This window comes from Hyperolius riggenbachi, chromosome 6 (assembly GCF_040937935.1).
Source record: "Hyperolius riggenbachi isolate aHypRig1 chromosome 6, aHypRig1.pri, whole genome shotgun sequence".
NCBI lineage: Eukaryota > Metazoa > Chordata > Amphibia > Anura > Hyperoliidae > Hyperolius > Hyperolius riggenbachi.
In genome coordinates, this window is record NC_090651.1 from 167,516,998 (window position 1) to 167,539,042 (window position 22,045).

The following is a 22,045-nucleotide window of genomic DNA, read 5'->3' on the forward strand; positions in this document are numbered from 1 at the left end:
AGAGGGGACTGAATACTTCCAAGAGAAAAAACCATTGAGGCAGATTGTTTTTCACAACACTGAACACAAAATACTACCATATTTTAAGATACATGAAACCAAAAGAAAAAATTTATTTAATGATCGTGTCCTTTAAAACAAACAACAACATTGAGTAGTCAAGTTGATTACGGTTTCCAATTATAAGAAAGACCACAGGGTGTATTATGTAATTTTACAATAAATATTTTCAGCCCTTTGCAATATATTTATGAAATGTTCATTTACAGGAGAAAAAAAAGAAAGGTGAATGGCACTGCTATTTCTAATGGTCTGTTAATACTAACAATGCTTCTGTCAAAAGCATCCTGCTTCATGATGGAAGGTGATGAATACTGACGCATTCTCTATTTTAACATGTGGAAAAGCAGTTCTGATGCATCTTCTAAAGCTGCAGTTTCAATGTTCCTCAAAAATAGCCCATAGACCAAACAAGGAAGGATCAATAAAGCTTAGAAAAAAAATGTTTAATGCAATGTTGTACTACATGAAACAGCTATACATTTAAAGGTACATGACAAACATCTGAATGACAGATTCCCTTTAATAATTATGTGAACCTAAATATTGGAAGGTAAATATAGAATTAAAGCAAAGGCAGGATAACCATTTTTTTTAACGCAAAAGAAAAGGGTTGTAAAATAAAACTGCAGATGACTGGTGTGGAGAACCAATGTAAGTATATTAAGTGGGTGACCGCACTAGGGAAGAGCTATGTATTTACAGTATGATACACTAGATTACATTGGAGCTTTAATACAAACAAGGAACCAGCTGCACTGTACATTAAAATGGCTGAAGCAAGTTGCATATTATAGACACAGCAATTTAAATAAAAGTGTTTTATGCAATATTACAGGTCTTGCGACAAAAAGGTGTGCTCCTATGGGTGTAGATCCATGTGTTACTGGTAAAAAGGGTCACAAAAAGTGCTCAATTCTCTTTGTATAGGTACACTGAATTTGGTTCAGTTATGCTAACAGAAATGTTCTGGGAAAATGAAACCGTATTATGAAAGGAGCCTGCTATCCAAAGCTGTATTTTCCTATCCGCCTGTGCTATGACATGACTCTCCAGTAATAAATATATACTTACATCATTAGCATTAAATGGCAGGTGTGCAGATATTATCCTAGCAGCTTCAACTTTCCACATAATGTGTCATCTATAACACAATATGTATACAAGTAAACAAAAGAAATAGATGATTAAACTATTAATCTGTACTCCTCTGCATCATTTTCAATGGGTGGAATTTACTAGAGAGACAGCACAGGAAGAGCAGTGACACTGGCTTAGTGCAATCTAAATACTCTATCAAATGAACAGATTTTACAATTGTTCAAATCCCTTGCACATGATTGAAAATTAGAAGTGAACATGCTTTCCTGTTGCTGCTCTTCAGGGCACATCTCCAGCAAATGACACCAAACCTATTCTGCATACAGCTCCTAAAACACAGCAACAGATAAGTGGGACAGTCTTTGATTGTTAAACCAGCATGTAATTACCACCATTTTCTTCCTTTTGGGAACTAAATGACAAAATGAACAATTTTACTCACCTATTTCAAGGTTTATCAGGTGTCTGAATGATGGGCACTTTTGAACTGCAAATAAGAAGTAGTCCAGCGGCACCAAATGGAACTATCCTGAGAAATTGGTACACATGGGTGCTGTAATTATGACAAACCTATAATACAGTGTGCAAGAGAACATTCTGCAGCCATGCGGTACGCTCCACTAATCATGGATACAATAAAATGTAGTGCAGAATGAAAAGACATGGGCTCCATTGCAAAGTGGTGTCACAATTAGGTCTAAGTAGCAAATTATAATGTACATAACAATTTATAGTATTACTTATAGGAAGACAATGACAATCCACTAATGTGGAAAGTTTAACATTTTACCTGACTGATTAATGAATAGCTGCAATATTGTCTGGAGGAACATGCGGGTGCCCCCCAGAATAAGAATTCCTTTTTTCCCTTTCACAGGGATATAGTTGCTCTATTAATCCCTTAAATTTCAAGGAATCAGAATGTCTTTTTTCAGCATTAGAAGTTAGTGGAGATTATTACAGCTCCTCAGAATGCATGTTGCCATTTCCCTCTGCCTGTCAAGGGTTTTAGCAACTTACACAGTAAATAGCCCAATATGAACACTAAGTACAATTTTTGAATGTGGGTTAATGATCAAATATACAATGTCTTTTCATGCAGCTCGTTACTGTGCTAGCTGCCATAAGAGGTCAAGTCCTTTCTCTAGGATGGACATTGTTTATTTCTGTCCTCCTTTCGTGCTGGTTACAAACAAGTATCAAGGGTAAGAACACAGTTTTGTCACTCTCTAGGTATCGTTTCCAATAAGTTTAAAACAAAACAGTAAGGAGAAGGGTACAGAAACAGCATGCCTCAGATGCAGTCATATTTAAGTCATGTTTCAGCAATGGCAAGCATGCTTAATGCTATATGCTGCATATGGTATTTTGGCTTGGAGACATAATAAAAATATTTACTAACGAAGTTCTGAAACATACAACCGAGAAATATAGAAATATATATTTCCCCTCTGCCATGATTTACATTGTATATTACTAGAACCCACATTCATGTTGATCATATCCCCTATTCTTTCCCATGTATTCAGCTGCTGGGACAGTGGCATGGAATCTGAAGCATTATAGGACTACATGTCTGTTTCATAGGATTACATTCTGAATTGTTGTTATGCATACCAGTGACCCATACCTAGTCCCAACCACTCTTCTGTACCAGAGGCTTCTAGCTAAAAACGTATAATTAAAAATACTAGGCTTCACCTTAACGTCCTCTTCTAAATGCCTCCTGTCATTTTTGGATTATCCTTTTCTGCAAATGTCCCTCCATGTTTAGAAATAATAATAATAAAAAAGCTCACAGCACATAGTTATGTAAATATTATATATATATATATATATACACACACATATTTTTTTACCACAGTTTAAAAATAAAAAATAAACGCAATCTTTGGAACGAAAGTAACACACACACAAAAGCAGAAATAAAAATTACAGATTTCAAAAGTAAGCTGAGGTATAAAAATGTCTTTTGTGTTTGTTTTGAATATATTTAAGTTGAATTCATCCATCTTGCGCTGCCAAAAAATTCCTGGTGGAGGTTTTCATTTTAAGTATTGCAAAAGCCGGGCCTCGCGAACTTTGATAGTTGAGGGAAAGGGAAACAGGCAAATGGGGAGACGGGCAGTTTTGTCCAGGATTTATATGGGAAAATAGGCTTATGTCACTTCAGTACGGAGCAAATCGGCTGTAACCGCCTCTGTATAAGCTCGCCTAGAAAGGGAAGAAAAGAGAACATTTTGTTCAGGTTGTGTCATCAAAGAGAGGTGAACAGACAAACATTTGAGTAACTGTAGTGTTTCTTGCATGCATATCAGTAGGAATGCCAGCCTAAAAAAATAAATAAATAAACAAATAAAAAAAAAAGCAGCACCATTTACTGATAACTTAACAGCCGAGGAAATGACAGTAATGAGAATGACTTTAGAGCTCTCAGTCAATTAGCCAGGGCATAATGTTCTACATAAGCACAGACCTACATATAGATATTTATGTTTACAGATGTGGAAACACACATTTGACATGCTACTCGACAGACCAGCATGAATCTGTAGTCATATTTAATAAACATAAGGTCTAATCTGCAAGAGTGCATGGCTTCTGCCCCTGAGTAGACACAATGACACATTATGACGACTATGTACACACAAACATGGACACTCTGGCAAAATACACAAACGTACGATGAGACTGGACTCCACATGAATTGGTTTGCTGTAAATTAGGAATTACTTTAGATAAATAATAACAAATGGCAAATGGTTTCTGAACAAAATGTCTGAAATCCCCAAGCTGTACCATCAAAATAATGAGCTTAGTCTATTGTAGCTTTATGGTAGCCACATATGGCAGATGTCTCAGGGTACCACCAGATTTCAGAAGATACTCAGGGCTGCTGACCTCAAGGGATATTATAGGTGGTTGTGCTGGGGGCATCTGGCCACAAATCAGTCAATTTGGGCATGGGGTTCAGCAGGCATCTATTGGACACCTGCACAAAGTATTGGTAGTTGGGCGCCCAATATGGTCCTAGAAACCGATTGGATAAAGAAGTACTAGGTAGGGAAGGGATAGAGGAACCAACCAGATACAAAAGCCATCTTTTTGGCGCAGAAGGGCAGGTTAGCGTAAGGCTTTGGGGGGGAAATTAGTGATAGACAATAGGTGGGGGTGTCTAGTTTTCAGGGCTAGGAGGGGGAAGATTAAAGTAGGAATTTATGCCGGGGTTAAATGCGTAATAAAATATTGGTTATGGAAATGACCAACATTCACTAGCACCATTGGGTGCCCAACTCATACGGCAGCGCCACAATACATACTCATCTTGCCACACCGTGTCTCCACTGAAAATATATATTTAAAGCGGACCCAAACTGCTGCACGGCACACAACGAACAGTCATTATTTTAGATATAGTTGTTTCTTTAGGCAGATAAATCTGTCTAATAAGTTCTTATTTGCAACTGTGAATAGATTGCAGAAGAGCACTGCCCCATAGAGAAGACAACACGGAGGCAGAGTTTTGTGGGGCTTTTCCCCCCCTAAATTTGAGCTCTGGCTACCGCCGGCACCCAAATTAGTCATAAAATGTGGCTATAGTCTTAAATCTCGTTATATCCTACGGCGGTACCCAAATGATCGACGCAGCGCTGAGAAAATTGGGTTTCTCAAAAATTTACCAAATTAATAATCCAATACCCCACACAAACTCCGATATACCTTTTGTCAGTTTGCACACCGACTTGCCGCCAGCTCCAGTTACCAGCTCATGTTGGGAAGTGGTAACTAGGCATTTCTGAATTGGATAATCCCAAAGATTTGGCACTCTTGAAGTGGGATTATACTCCCAAAACTAAACATTTCAGTAACTACTCTTACTTACATAAAACATTTGAAAGTATTCCCACATATTTCCTGTGTGCAAAATTGTTTATTTTCACTGCACGGAGCAATGCTTATCTCTAGTCATCGGCAAAGGCAAGAATCTCTGTGCCTGTGTTTTCACTCTGCTACCTCCTCTTCTGCTGAAGTGACATACAGTAGCTGTTGTCAGGGTGACTGTCTATTCAGCAAAGGGAGGAGGCAGAGTGAAGACACAAGCATAGGGAGATTCTTGGTTTTCTGCTGATGACCAGAGATAAGCAAGCTTCTACTGCTCTCTGCAGTAAAAAACAATCTATTGTACCCAGTCATTCTTTTATTTTATTTTTTGCAAAGGAAGCACAATTTGAAAGGTTCACATGATTTTGTAAAGGTAATTTTAACAACATTAAAGCGGAATATAACCCATAATTTCTTCTTTGCTCTAAAAGATTTATTACAGCATATAATATACTAACACAATGGTTTTTTTTTTTTTAGCAAAATAGCATTCAAAGGGTTACATCACAGGGCTGACTCTTTCTTCTGCAGGGAGAACCTGCATCTGAACTGCTGTTAAGCTTATCTTGTGTACACATTCTTTACTTGAAACATTTATGTAAACATTCTCTGGCTGATGAGTCCTGGGGTGAAACACAGGTCAGAAATCACTGGTGGCTGCATTCACAACAGAACTACAACAGTTATGAACAAAATGCACCAGCAGCTTTAAAAATAAATTAACTGAACTTTGGGAAGTTATAATGTCTAAATGAATAATAATATTTGTGCACAAAAGCAAATATAATAATTGTACGGGTTATAAAAAGTAGGAAAACACATTTTTGTTGAAAATTGTGTCAGAGTTTTAAACCGCTTTAAAATGTCTTCTTTATCAGTGGCATATATTATGTCAATTTTCAGTGAAAGAGTGAAACTGACAACGGACCCAATACTTTAGTCTCCAGATACAATATTTGGACAGACAACTTTTTTTTCTAATTTTGGTTCTGTACAGGTGTCCTTTAAAATACAGCTTTCAGAGATCACTGTTTATGTATATATTTTGTATATCAATATCGTCATAAGGGGACACAGGTGCATCATGTAGTAACGTACAGTAGTGTGATAGGTGTATATCAATTCACAACAGCTTACTAATAAAAAGGCTGCTTACACCCTGCATTAGAATCGCAACACTTGAGAATTCACATTGCACTATGCGACACGTTACGACGTATACAGTGAAGCAACAGTACCACTGAAAGTATACTTTTCTGACACTGTAAATGCACACGTTACCCCTGTAAATGCATTGCATGCAGCATGTTGTCCTCACGGAGCTTAGTGCCTGGCACAGCAAACAATGTGCTAATCTCATATCAATATCATTGCATTGCGCTGTGATGCAATTATACTATCCATTACATTGCAATGAAAATCGTGTGCAAGGAGCTAAAGGGAAAGGTCCTCCCTCGTCTGATGGTTACTCTGAGCAACATCTGCTATTCCTTTTCAAGTGACCAGCACTGAGTAGATATTAAAGCGACCATGCAGTAAAGCCAAGTACATGAATTCACTACTAAATCTTGAAAACATGATGGAGATTTTTACAAACATGCACATAACTGAAGTCTTATATCTGTACAGTGCATTAGAACTTCAGTTACCCAAAATTATCCTTTAACAAATAGCAACAGGCTGCACTGAATTTTTATAGATATTAACTTCTGTATTCCAATTTTACTTGCCTCCACTATGCTTCCACCTCCCAGATTGATATCTGCTTTAAAGTGGATCCGGATGAACTTTTACTCATTGCATAATTGTGTTCCTTTCCTATTCTTTATAGGGCATTCCTCAAGCCAAATACTTTTTTTGTTTTAATACTCTAATTCACTATAAACTAAACAAGCCACGCCCACAGGTTTTCAGAGAGCCAAGGCACTTTCAGACAGTAGCATGGGAGCTCAGTCTGGGCAGGAGAAGGGGGAGGTATTACTAGACAGAGATTTGAGAGGCAGAAGGGAGGAGGGGGGGGGGGGGGGGGGGTTAGGTTTTTTTTTGCTCAAGATGCAGATGAGCCTGCCTCTGTGTAATGTTTACAAACAACATGGCTGCTGTCATTGTATCACAGGAAGAAATAATCATATTCTATTAAAGCTGTTTGCAGCTAGATTTGCTGTGAAAACTAACTAAACTTTAGATATATACAAGTTGCTTGTTATAGTTAGTTTTTCATCTTGGATCCGCTTTAAACACAGTGATGACTGCAGATGCTATCCCCGCCCAAACTGATCTGTGCTTTAATGATAGTGGTAAGATTGTTTATTCTCCCTGACCATCTAACATAGAAAAACTGCAAGATACATCAGTTAAGCAGAGGTAACACGATTATATCTTGTAATAATTACAAGGCAGTTGTAGAAAATACTGTACACCTGAAGAAAGAGAAAGATGGCAAACTTGGGTAAAACTCTGGCTGTTACAGAGGTGGGAAGGATTTCGCATAGTTCTGCTGCCAGTGTGTACACAATTACATATCCATCAGTCACTATAATGTACCCTTCCTTTGGAATTATTTTAAATTTTTCCTTGCCACTGTTACCTCTTGATTCTTAAAAGGAAACAGAAAAAAATGAATGCGCTAACATCCCCACAGATTTTTACCTGACATGCTATAATCACATGTTAGCTTCTGGGATTACAAACAATGGCCCAACACTCAGGACACATACTTTAGTACTTTAGATCTAGTTTTCAGTTGTGAATTGTGGGGTCTCTACAAACCTGAAGCTGATCTGCATAGTGGTGAAACACTGTGGTACCTCTAGCCCTTTCAGACCATTACCAATTAGATGCTGATGATCAGGCAGACTCAAGAGGGCAAAATAAGGCGATGAACAGGAAGGGAGGAGTGAAAGGGTGACAAATGGGAGTGAAGAGAAGATTCAATACAAGAGAAAAAACAGTGCAGACACACAGGGAATTAAAAAAAGAATTGCAACTGGAAAGAGAAGATATCTGTGGGGGAAGGGCAGGTTAAGAAGTTAATAACAGTCTAGAAGACGAGGGGGAGGATACTAGGAGCAGACGAAATAGCCAGAGGAGGAGTCTAAAAGGAAGGCACAGATACAAGTGGGGTGACAAATCGGGAAGAAGAGAAGACTACACAAGGAAGGATACCACAAAGAGACAATAAGGAGGGGCAAGATGGTAGGAAGAGACAAATGGGCAAGAGGAGAGAATCATTGTGAGAATATAAAAAGGAAACACAGGAATTTCATATCTTCGCCCTCTTTATAGTGTCAACCCCCCCCCCCCCCCCCACCCAATTTGATCTTCTCATATTACCCCTGAAGAAAAGCTTTACAGCAGGTGGAGGTGAATAGGTTAGAAGGACACCTGGGAGTAGACAGGAGGAGATGAATGACAGCACAGATGTCAGGCTGGCTTTTGATTGTTATATGCTCAGTGGATAAAGTAGTTGAGAAGAAACATAGCAGCCAGCCAGACTGGTAGCTGTCACATAGGGAGCCTAATCCATACCTTTATATAATGACCTGCAATACTTAAAAGAACACCAAAGTGTTCTCCTTTCACATAAATAAAACTGCATACGAATGCTATATTATGTGCTCACTTTCCATAGCCACTGCTGAAGCCTTTGTACAGCAGAGCTCCTGAATCACTACTTCCCAGAATTATCAGAGATTGGGAATTATAGACACTGAATGAAGCGCACAGCATGTTCATTCATACACATCCACTGCCAAACCCACCTAGCCCCTCCTACAAGAAGGTATAGCTGCTGGGGATCACTGGAAGTGACCAACACATCATCGTTCACTCGCCATCTTTCCACACGCACTGCTGGGAAGAAATGTAAGGTTCACTGAAAAGGAAGCAGTCATCCAAACTTTTGGGGATCATTTTAGATACTTAGACATCTTTCTAACAAAAATCTTAACCTTGCCTACATCAACATATTATTCTCTAGTACATTATATTACATTTGTGTTGGCCTTTAAGTTCAAAGTGAACCCAAATAAAAAATAAGCTTAGTAAGGCAAATACATGTACTGGTAAAATAACGGATAACAGTTTTAACACTACTTTCTTTTTTGTAGTCTACAGGTTTTTAAAATGTTTTCCTTTAGGCGTTTTTAAACGAAACAGAGATATTGGGGGGGGGGGGGGGGGGGGGGTGTTTGGGTTTCAATGCAGTCAGAATTGTTGTCATAGGCAACAACTAGGGTACAGAGGATGGTGCAGTAAAATTTTTCAACTTTGCAGCACTTGAAAAAGTACCAAAGAGTAGATGAAAAAAAATACTTCCGAAAATTATTCTGAGTATTTCATAATTAGTGGCGGTTTATAAGGCATTTTATTGACAGGTTGTGGAAATATCAACTAGGAGAAAACTCGGGAGAAAAGGTTAATTGCATATGGGCCTAGGTCTTTAGGTGCGTACATACCTTTGATGGATGTCGCCCCTTGAGCGACATAGCTGAGCCATGCTGCACAGATGCGCGCCATCTATGTAGCTGATGACACATTCTGTTGCTATGCAGAAGGTGGAGGGACGACAGAGCGGCGCAAGTGTGAAGTCACGCGGCAGGTGGGGGAGCTGCATGGAGAACTTAATCGTCTCTCACTGGGGTGAGTAGATCCGCCTGACGAATCGCTTGCGGGTTGGGGGCTGCCATACACTTTATTATCGGCTGAGGCAGTCATTATAGGCTGCCTCAGCCGACTTTAGTCAAGCCTGTGTACGAGCCTTTAGTCAAACTCTTGATTGGTCTGATATTGTGTAGAGCAGCTGGGCTATTGCCATATTTTTTTTCACTTCATTACTTCCAGACAGTTCTTTAATTCTAGACTGAATTAAAGGATGCTGGCCTCTGAGGAAATTGATGCAAAACTCATGTCTAGCATTATACAATTGAATAGCAGAATTGCATCAAATTTGACATGGAATGGCATTGGCAAGATAGATGTATCTTTATGTAGGGGGTGGAGATCACTTGCTCCTTGTACCTTTATGGTTTTTAGTTAAACAAAAACTTCCGTTAACCTCCATGGTGGTATGGGGTCATTTTATGGTCTAAAAGCAGTGCAAATTCTTTTTTCACGCTTTTAGACCGTCAAACCAGGAAAAAAATAAAACGCAGAGAGATCGGCGTCAGCCCAGCACATTACTCACCTCCCCTGGATCCAGTACTGCAATTCTCCCTCCATCCACTATGGTGAGATTGCCAGCTGTCGTCATGTCTCAATGCCACCACGGAAAGCAAAAGCCTCTGAGGAATGGAAGACGAATGGCTGCCGGAATCTGCATCCCAAGGGAGGGGAGTTGAAAGCCCAATGCGCACAATACTCTGCCTATACCTAATAGTCTAAGTCATGGGCCAAAATTTTTTAAGATTTAACATTTATCGATCAGTCTCAAAGTAGCGTAACTATAGTGAACATGAGGGGCCCGCTCCTCCCCCTTCTGCAGAGTAGCACAGTGGAGCAGTTTAATATTTACCTGCCGTAGTGCTGCTTCAGCAGAAGGATCAAAATGAAATATGGCACAAGGAAAGATGCTAGCTTTCACTTAGCCCCATAGTCTTTTTGGTAAGCCGAGGTGGTGGGGAAGGGGTTTGGGAAGAGGTGTGGGGGTTTACCAGGCACACAAGGGGTTTGGTTCCCAAGAGGGGGTCCAATAGGATGTAGCTACACCCCACCTCAAACTGACAAGGTTTTAACCAGAAACATAGTCACCGGTGTGCTCCTCTGGACGGGAAGGCAGTGTAATGTCTTTTTACTGCTTACAATGATGCACATTTGAAGCTCTGGAGGGCCACATAAAATGGCAAGGAGGGCCGCATTCGGCCTGCGGGCCTTGTGTTTTGACCCCTGTGGTCTAAAGGGTTCAAATGCGTCCGCATGCACAAGCGGACACATGCAGGTGCGCTTTGGTGGAATAGCTGGACTTTTAAAAAACGCCAAATTTGCAATAAAGGTACACATATACAAAAAATGTCCATTTTGCCAAAAGTGGTTAAAGAACTCCTGAACCGGGGATAAAGTCGATTTTAACTTACCTGGAGGTATTTCTGGCCCACCATAGTCTTTGAGGCACCCTGTGCTGTCACCCAAATTATAGGCCACGACCTGGCTGGGTCATGCACTATAGGGCAAGCCTGGATTGTACTCCTGTACTCTGGAGCATTTTGCGCATGTTCAAGGAAACCTGGGGTCGAGACAGCGCATACGCAACCCTGCCAGTTCGCAGGATTTAATAAGGGTGACAGTGGAACAATGGAGGGAGCCCGGAGGACACAGAGGGACCTCAAAATCCTATGGGAGGCTGGAAGTAGCCCCAGGTAAATAACTTGTTCCCCTGGTTCAGGTGCACTTCAAAATACTTTTAATGCACAAACTAAAAAAAAAAAAATTCTGTATAAACAGAAAAGCTGAAATGCAAGGAAGCATTTCTTCCAAAGCACACAAAACAAATCAGGCATTTCAAGAATGAGTTAAAAATCATACTTTCAATTCTTCACACATTCAGCAAGCTAAGCACATTTATGATTTATTGTGACGCCAAAAAACAAATTAATGTTAAGTTATAACTAATAAATCAGTAACAGACATGCTAAATATCTACTTTCTGATCTTCTGACCCCACACTAACAGATGAGAGCTTTTATCTGCTTGTCTATAGTCACAAAATAGGAAATGCAAAATTATACTAACTCTTCTTTTGCACCAGTTTAGAGCTTCGAAACAAGCACTTTCGTATGGCCCCACAATCCAAACTTCATCACAGCTCCCTTACAAATGGTTGCTTTTTTCTCTACTCTCTTGGCTAGAGTGGCAAAAAATAAGTGACTTGAAAGTGCTCTTTAAATTTTGAGATCGTCGATGCAGAGAAGCAGTTAAAGCTTCATAATACCTGAATTATATGCAGACTGGTAGTGATCAATGATGCTTTTGTGTAAGAGAGCCCCTGGAAAAACATTTGTAAGGCCCACACTTGTTGATCTTGAACAAATATGCTACAGCAGGAAATGATCAAGGCAAATCAGATCAATATAAATAGGTCAGATGATCAAACTGGTCACATGCTTCTGAATGAGTTCTCAAACACGAGCAGCACTAGTAACTATGACAGATGCTCTAATGACTGGTCTGCTTTAAACGTGAACCTAGAGCAGACCACAGCCTGTGGACTACTCTGTGTGCACTGTAGTAAAATGGCAAGTAGTCAGTTTACCATTTTGTGAAGAGGGGGGCCCTAATTCTGAACAAAAAAAAAAAAAAAAATAACAGCACACTTCTCATTGGCAGGTCACAAACTAATGTTGAAGAGTATACAAGACATTAGTCTGATAGGAACTGCAAGCCAGACATGCAGGCTGGTAAAAAAATAAATAAATAAAACTTCAACCCCTCCAGTTATGACTCCAACACAGTATCAGCACTGGACAGCCCACTAAATGCCACTTCTTTCATTCATCTTATGTCTGGCTGTTGCTTAAAATAAATGGTAAGCTTATTTATTTTTTGCTCACATTCACATGAAAAAACAAATGCACAAAAATTTAATGAATTATGAGAATAAGAAGCAATCTCATGCGACTGTTAACTTCTGTAATGTCTACTTAAGTCTATAAACTAAGAGATAAGAGATTAAAGTGGTTCAATGTTTACAAATTAAACACCTTTGGTCTTGTTTCAATAGCTAAACAAATGTGTTGATTCAAACAGTAAATGCCTACAATCCTTCTGAAGCCTTGCATTCCCATGCAATAAACAGTCTAAAGAAAGTCTAATCTGCCCAAGATAGAACAGCCAGTCAACTTGGTAGGTGCTGACAATGTAGAAGGAAAGGGTAGGAAAACCATGCTGCACTCTCTCACTTAGTGTTCAGGGCAATGAAGAAGGGCAGACAGTGAGCGTATAAGCAAAGGGAAAGGTAAAGAAAGGTTGTAAAGCATTACAAAGTAGACATGTGTGTTAAACACTCCATCCTCCAGTTACTGCAGTAACCTAGGATTCAAGAAAAGGCACAGTGAACATATGGACAATTTCTAAGAATAAGAAAAAGAAGCCATGGGATTTTATTGAAATGGCTTGTTCACATTCCTCAACTGACAATAAGGTAATATTTTCTGATGTCTGTTAGTATATATATATATATATATATATATATATATATATATATATGTATATATATGTGTATATATATATATATATATATATATATATATATATATATATATATAAAATTGAAGGCAAGACATGTTTTAACGGTAAACAGAGGGAAGCTAAAGGTCTGTTACACATTATTAAAGATGTAAATAGAAAATGTAGTTTGTACAAGAGGGACAAGCTGTAAAAGATTCATTTTTTTTTATTATCAGTTGAGTAATATGAATAGAAATATTCAAAGTTTTCACAATCAAAAAGTTTTATCATTCATCCTCCCAGAACACCACACACTGATGATTTCCACTGTAAACTTTTTAGGGCTTTTTGAATTTTTATAGCAACAACATCATTTCTTATAACTATTTATATAAACAGTATTTCCACAAATTAATCAGTTAATCAGAATTAACATTTAGAACAGAATGAATACAAGCAAGAATGGCACGCCAATCAGAAATGTCCTCAGCATACAATGGCCGTCCGAAGTCGGCCTCAATTAGGTGTATCAAGTGATGCTACAACTACCCAGGTCCTCAAAGTGTGCCCAAGCCAAAGCGCTTACACTAAGAAGAGGGAAGCCTCTGGATCCTAATGAGGCTTCCCATGGCATTGTCAGGTCTCCATAGATGGCAAGGGCTCGTCTGCACAGGCTCAGTACAGCCAAGCTCATTCTTGAAGTGGAGTGTTGTCTGTGTTCAACAACAGGGATACCAAGGACACCATGGGAAGTCTCAGTAGGATCCAGAAGCTTCCCTCCTTCTCCTTAGGCAGGTATATGATTTTTAACCCAAGGTTTGCCTCTGGTACACTTTAATTCTATAAACTTCTAATGCAGTACTTTTAACTTGAAGCACAGACATCAGGATTGGATGTCCCAAGTTTGTCTCACTATTAGAATTCTTTTGTCAAGCGAGGTGTCATCCAATTCCAGTTGAGGTCCAGGGCATGTTCTAATTCATTTTATTACCTTTTATATACTGTACATATTTCTATTGATGCTGTAGGTATGAGTTGTTCATGATCTCTGTTACTTTACTATTTTTTTCTATCTGTATTAATCATTGTGGGGTGGTCCAGTCCAGGTTTTTGTATGTAGTTTAAATAAATGTTTGATGGGTGAAACATAAACTGGACTGTAGAAGATGTTGCAAATTTGTATCTAACCAGGTACGATTAAAAAGCTACTCAGGCCCCATTCACACCTACAATCGCTAAATGCTATGAAAAAAATTACCGGACAAATTTGCGTTTTTGGAGCGACGCGATTAGCAGTTCTATATATGCTAATGCGATCGCTCCAGAATCGCCAGAAAAATGCTGCAAGCTACACGTTTGCATTTCACCTGATCGCTGCAAAACACTTACATGAGAACAGCACAAGCGCTTTTTCAAAATGTTAGCAATTTCCAGCGATGCTGAAATCGCCTGAAAAGCGCACTAGTGTGAATGGGGCTTAAACTGTGCTAACACAGCTTGGTATAAACACAAGCACGACTGAGCCAACTGGAGCGAAGAGACCAGGCTGACCAGTGGGCGATCAGGGCGACCCGGAGGGATGGCGAGGGAGCCCGCGGTCCATAAGAGGCTGGAGGAAGCCCCAGGTAAGTATAAATTGTTGGTCTCAGGTGCACTTTAAGAGCTTTCTGAACAGGAATGCCAGCAAACTGCAAGGGTCTCCATTTATATAAAACAGGCTGCAACAAAAGCAGCTATAAAACACATTTTACAATTAAAAATGCAACACTAAAATAGTGTCTGGATACTGTACTGGTAAAGGGCACTGCCTCTGATATAGGAGAGTAGGGTTTGAATCTCGGCCTTTCCTATTCAGTAAGACAGTACCCATTCAGTAAGGAGTTTTTGGGCAACACTTCCTAGCACTGCTACTGCATACTGAGTGCACCACAAGGGGCTGCATGTCTCAAGCGTCTTGAAACCAACAGGAAAAAAAATCACTATATAGATTTTGGGAATTATTAAAATACTTATAATTTTAACACCCCCCACCTCCATCACCAAAATGATGTGTTTTTGGAATTCGGCAACCTGTGTTTAGGTTGGTTTTAATGGCCAGAGTGCTCCAAAACATGTCATATGTTAATATGTTACACTGGAAGAAGTATTGATGGTCTTAGTGAGCTGTGAACCTCTTCTTTACATATTTATAGGGGTGTCAATTGTCCTGCACCATACACAGCAAAGGAAAGCTGCTTTGCATTATAGTTTTTTTTCCAGGCAAATATCTGCAGCACAGAGCCCAATAAAAACCTGCCAGAGGTTCTAAGCTTACCCTTTGCTACCACAACCTAAAGCTTTAGTAGAGCTTTAGTTTAAGCTCCACTTTAATTTGGGCCTTCATATTCTTAATAGTAATATGCACTGTGCATGCCACTATGCTCCCTACCTTTCCTCATTATGCAAAACTTACATTTTACAGATGGCATTCTCCTGTTCATAATGTTCCTGACATACAAAGCTTAAAGCTAGCGTTGGCTGAAAAACTGCGCCTGGGTGCAGTGTAACGCAACGCACAAAAAGGCTGCGTTATATGCCCTAAGGGCTCTTTCACATTAGGGCAGATTTTCTGCGTTTCAACGCAAAGGGTAAAGTTTGCGTTACCCAAGGTGAAATGAAAGTCCATAGACTTTCATTTTAGCTTTCACATATAACGCAGCCTTTTTGTGCGTTGCGTTACACTGCACCCAGGCGCAGTTTTTCGGCCGACGCTAGCTTTATGCGTTACAATGTTAGTCAATGTAAAACGCACACTATGCGCGTTTTTAATCCGTTAACGCAGGCAATCAGTCCCAGAATGCAACAGAGGAACAATGTAGAAAGTTGAAAGCTAAAAGGCCTCGTTCACACTGGCAAACACACTTATGCATGTTTCTTATGCAGCAAAATGTATGCATCCACAATACATTTGAATGTAAAAATGTGCTTTTTCATTTGAGTTTAAAAAAAAACTTTTTTTTTCTTTCTCTCTCCACACCATTCACATTAGATGTGAATGTGCATGTTGATTAACAATTGATGTGAGTTTTAATGCATATCTGTATTGCAAAGAAAACTTAATTAGCCACTTTATCCACCACCACAGTACATCTACGTCCTCTGTGACTTCATCTAAGCCATGAGGACGTCGACATACGTCTTGTAGATGAAGCACAGTTGTGCTTGATTGAGCTTGCTCCTGTGCATACCTCTAGCACTATCTGATGCAGCACTAATTGGTGAAAGGGAATATACAGTATATACCTTGAGCCAATAAAATTGATTTTACCATTAAACATACTTTTATTTACTCAATTCATAGTATTATTCATAATCAAATATCCTCACCATAAATTGCAACAGGAACATTAATCTAAGTTTGGTGATAAACGGTAGAAATAGCCAAACAAAATTTGTGTTTTTTATCTACAATCTTTATTTTTAAGCTGTAATTAGTAAAACTGAGAAATCTTGTTTTTTTACACTTTTCCCATTAAAATGCATAGAAAGGAAAATTGTTTGAGGAAAAAAACAGCATACAAAGAAAGTCTAGTTTGTCTTGAAAAATAAAACTATATATTCCATTTAGGCATCAGAAGTAGGGCTAAAGTTATTGCTGATTAAATAGGGAAATAGCTAAACTGTCAAAACTGCTCTGGTCCATAAGTGGGAAACAAGGTCTGGATGCAAAGTGGTTAATATGCATTTATACAGCACTTTAAAGAGTACATCGAACAATTCATATTGTTAATGGGACTCACAATGTAATTAATGCAAGTCCTTTTAACATTTCCTTACTACAGCAGATTCTAGTGCCACTTTTTGGGGGAAAAGCTAGTTAACCTGCCAGTATGTATTTTGAGGTGTGGGTGGAAACCGGACCACCTACTAAAAACCTGCAAAAACATACAAAATCCATGCCTATGGTATGCTGGCTGGAATTCAAATCTTGAACACTGGCATTGCAAGGTAAAACAATTGGACAGAGCTATGGGTGCTGCTTTCACTGTTAATGTGCCAACAGATCTCACTGCTGTATGGTTTTCCCATGTTTAGAAAATATTCTAAATCCAGGTCATTCCCTCTATTAATTGCTTACTGAATAAAACAGCTACTTTTGTATCTGCAATTATGGCCTCGATTCATAAAGCATTCCCGCATTCGGAAATGCTGAAAACTGCTCACTTTACCGACCACACAGCAAAATCTGTATTCATAAAGGCTTTTTCCACATGAAAAGCCGACATTCGTGAGCATAGTGATCAATCACCGCCTTGCGCGGTGATTATCATAGCAAAAGTAACAAGTAGTCAATTCATAAAGATTAGAGGTAGCGGTATGCGGACGGGTATTACCGCTACCTCTGATGTGGCGAGAAGCGTGCGGAATACAGTGCAGTGAATGGGACAGACCTCCCAAGCAGCTGCAGAGAGAACACCGCACGGAGGGACGCCGCCTGCTTCCCCTGTTTCCGCATGTCTCCCGACAGCCTTACGCCTGCCTACAGCGGAATATCTCCGCACGCCTGTCACATCTAGCAAACTTTTTATGAATTACCACCCTGAAGGCGGAAATACCGACAGCGGTGTTTCCCCGCTCGACGTTACCTTCCCCACAGCACTTTTATGAATCAAGGCCATGTGTACATAAGCATACATTGTGAACAGTGAGTGGGAAAACAACTTGCCAGCCCTGGGTCCAGTTAAGTCACCTGCACTATCAATGGTTCTAAGGGAGAGACCTTGTATATGCATGGGCTATGGCAGGATCCTGGTTGTTTTTGAGACCATCATGCTCCTCATGATCTGCTTTTGAGGTACAGGATTTATAGATTTATTTTCTCCTATATTTTTGTAACTTACAGTAGTTAGTAAAATTCAGACAAAACGAAAAGGTTTTGGACCAGTTGATCTCATGGGGGATTCTCAGAGTTTTCTTTATTTTCAAAAGCACTTACTGAGCAGCAGTTGCTCCATCCAACTGCCAAAATAGTGTGCAAGTGGGTAAGGAGGCCTGAATGACATCTTTGTATAGATCCTTTGCAGGGAGTGCTTTTGGAAAGAATGAGACTTCCCCCAGGATGAAATGGACTAGTCCAAAACCGGTAATTTCTGTCAGACTAGTATATTCCGGCGTATAAGACGACCCCCAACTTTTCCAGTAAAAATTTAAAGAGACTCTAACAAAATTTTGAGCCTTATTTCTTCTATCCTATAAGTTCCTATACGTGTTCTAATGTGCTCTGGCATACTGCAGCCTTTTCTAGTTGCACTGTCTCTGTAATAAATCTTATCTTCTTTCCTCTGTCGGGCTGAGGCTGGAATGTGCAGCACTGCTCTTCATTGGCAGAAGCTTTACACACCCCCTTCCAAGCTCTGCATGAGTCACACAGTGAGCTGTTCTCATGCCACGTTTTTTGTTTGTAAACACTGCATAAAAATGGCAATTACAAGCCAGGATTGCAGCAGGGAGTGGCAGAAACAGCTCAGAGAGGGCCAGGAGAACATAAGGAATAGAATGGTATGCTTTTTATTGTAAGAATTTTAGAGTACAGATTATCTTAAAATTTTGTGATATACTCTCCGTATAAGACTACCCCTCTTGACTGTAGCACATTTGTATACTGTACTGTATGTACTGGTGCTATACTGTATAAACTGGTACAGATCCTGGTGCTGTACTACAGTGGTTTGCTGTAGTATTCGGGCCCCTTGAAGTTTTCCATATTTTGTCATATTACTGCCACAAACGTGAATCAATTTTATTGGAATTCCACGTGAAAAACCAATACAAAGTGGTGTACACGTGATAAGTGTAATGAAAATCATACATGATTCCAAACATTAAAAAAAAACATCAAAGTGGGGTGTGCGTAATTATTCAGCCCCCTGAGTCAATACTTTGTAGAACCACCTTTTGCTGGACTTTGACTGGGCCATTCTAACACACACAGGTGCACTCTAGTCATTAGCACTCATTAGGCAATGTAACTGACTGCACTCAGACCAAAGAGGGCTGAATAATTACGCACACCCCACTTTGCAGTTATTTGTAAAAAATGTTTGGAATCATGTACGATTTTCGTTCCACTTCTCACGTGTACACCACTTTGTATTGGTCTTTCACGTGAAATTCCAATAAAATTGATCCAGGTTTTTGGCAGTAATATGACAAAATGTGGAAAACTTCAAGGGGGCAGAATACTTTTGCAAACGAGTGTATGTGTGGTTCCCAGTATACCAGCCAATCACGGCAAGCGATGTACCTTACCAGCGATTGGCTGGTTGTTGTATACAAAGCCTGCTTGGATTGGTCAGCTATCCCTGTCTCCAAGACTACTTGTACAGCACCACCCTTGCTGGCACTGCATACGGCGGGGATGCGGGCCGTGGAAGTTTTTGTGCTCTGCTCTCCCCCACCATATGCGGCAACCGCAGATTGTCCAGTCCAGCTCGGAAGTTTCAGCACCTGCCCTATAAGACGACACCCAGCTTTTGACAAGATTTTCATGGGTTAAAAAGTAGTCTTATACGCCAGAATATACTGTACCTACTGTAAGTAAAAGCAACATAGCAGAAAAAGAATTTATAGCTCTTTTTACTCTGTACACAAACATATAAGTGCATTTCTCCCAAATGTATATTACATTTTACATTTTTTTGGGACAGTGGTCCTTTACAGGTAAGCTTCCTTGGCTAAACATAGGCACCTAAAGCATTCACCAGAGCTGCTCTCCTTCCTTTAACCACTTGCTGACCGCGCACTCATAACGCGCGTTGGCAAAGTGGCAGCTGCAGGACCAGCGACGCACATCTGCGTCGCCGGCTGCAGGCTAATTAATCAGGAAACAGCGGCTTGCAGGCTAAATGTAAACACAAGCGGAAATAATCTGCTTCGTTTACATTTGTACAACGCTGCTAACAGTAGCAGCGTTGTACCAGATCAGCGATCCCCGGCCAAGCAGCGGCCGGGGATCGCTGTCACATGACAGGCAGGAGCCTGTTAGAGGCTGCACAGGACAGATGCGTTCCTGTGCAGCCTACGATCTCCGGGGCAGGGAGGGAGGAGAGGGAGAATCCTGCGGTGGAGGGGGCTTTGAGGTGCCCCCCCCCCCCACGCAGGCAGCAGCGATCAGACCCCCCCAGCACATCATCCCCCTAGTGGGGAAAAAAGGGGGGCGATCTGGTCGCTCTGCCTAATGTTTGATCTGTGCTGGGGGCTGTAGAGCCCACCCAGCACAGATCTCAGAAAACAGCGCTGGTCCTTAAGGGGGGGTAAAGGCTGGGTCCTCAAGTGGTTCAAGTGGATCTGAACTCTTGCACAGGACAGAAGGAACACAGAGAAATGCACCCTGTATGAATTTAGAGTTCAGCCTGTCTAATTCTCCCTCATTTGTGTCTAATCACAAGATGTAATCTGATCTCTCCCCTGTGTAACATGACTGCCTATGGCAGAGATGGCAGATACGCCCATTTGAAAGCACTGGATGTTAACAATAGGTCTGCTTCCACGAATCAGGAAGTAGAAACAGGGCAGATTTATTTTAGTATTCGCTGTAACAAAGAAATGTTTTTTTGTTTAAACATGCTGTTGTGTATCTTGTAGAGCAGAGAAGACTTACGAGTTCAGGTCCGCTTTAACAGATATTGCTTGCATATTTTTATATACATATTTTGATTGAAAGAGCCACGCTGCACTAAGGTAGAACATTTTTTGAATTTTCATTAAAGATTTTAACATTCACTCAGCTTTTGTTGGCCAGTACAAGTGGTTATGATGTTTTCAGTCAACTGTCTGTCACAGTTAATGTCTCCTCCTTCTATAACTATCCAATTCAACCGTATCCGATTTTTTTCATGGACAATGACAGCTTAAAGGGCACCTAAACTGAGAAGGATATGGATTTTTCATTTTAAAATAATACCAGTTGCCTGACTCTCCTGCTGATCCTGTGTCTCTAATACTTTTAGCTACAGCCCCTCAACAAGCATGCAGATCAGGTGCAATGACTGAAATCAGACTGGATTAGCTACATGCTTGTTTCAAGGGGGGTGATTTAGACACCTTTGCAGCATAACACGTCAGCACAGCTGCCATGCAACTGGTATTGTTTAAAAGGAAACATACATATCCCTCTCAGTTAAGGTTCCCTAAAAGCGACAGGGGTATGAAGGCTGTCATATTTATTTCCTTATAAGCCATACAAATTGCCTGACTATCCTGCTGATCAGCAGTCTCTATAACCTTTAGCCATAGACCCTGAACAAGCATGCAGTCTGAATCAAACACCTGAAACAAGCATTCATCAAGTCAGACACTACTGCAGCCAAATAGATCAAATGGCAGCTGGGACGATTTAAAAGGAAATAAATATGGCAATAGTCACATCCCTTTTACTTCAGATGTTCTAAAAAAAAAAAAAACAACTTGTGGAGGTATACAGAAAAACAGATGGCATAACTGTATACTCTACAGTCTTGCCACTTCAGTCTCATTACTGAGAGTAGCATGTGATGCCAAATCCATGGGTCCCAGTGGTTGACTGGATTTTCTGTTTTAGAAACCCAGCCACATCCCAAGCCTTACTATGCCTACCATGCTGTTTGCCACACTTCCCACCCATGCCAAACCCTTCCTAAAACAACCACACCTAATTCTGGCCCTGGGTGACATCTTCTGGCCTCTGTACCTATACACTGATGTTAGGCAATGATCTCACAGGGAGATGGATCATAGTTAAATGCTATGTAGATTTGCTGTGACACACATCTTAGAAGCTATTGAGAAACCAGTGGTGGCGGTAGCAATATTATGCATAAAGAGG

General features: G+C 40.2%; 1 protein-coding gene across 9 annotated transcripts in view; it reads right to left on the bottom strand.

Annotated features, from left to right (window-relative positions):
• Nucleotides 1-485: 485 nt before the first annotated feature.
• RBFOX2 (RNA binding fox-1 homolog 2) overlaps nucleotides 486-22,045 on the bottom strand; it is a 333,252-nt gene continuing 311,692 nt past the window's right edge. For all 9 annotated transcript variants that reach the window (XM_068240196.1, XM_068240201.1, XM_068240198.1 and 6 more), the window contains one exon: nucleotides 486-3,375. In XM_068240196.1, the coding sequence (XP_068096297.1) occupies nucleotides 3,331-3,375 (45 nt within the window). In that variant the 3' untranslated portion in view covers nucleotides 486-3,330. The remainder of the gene's footprint in view (nucleotides 3,376-22,045) is intronic.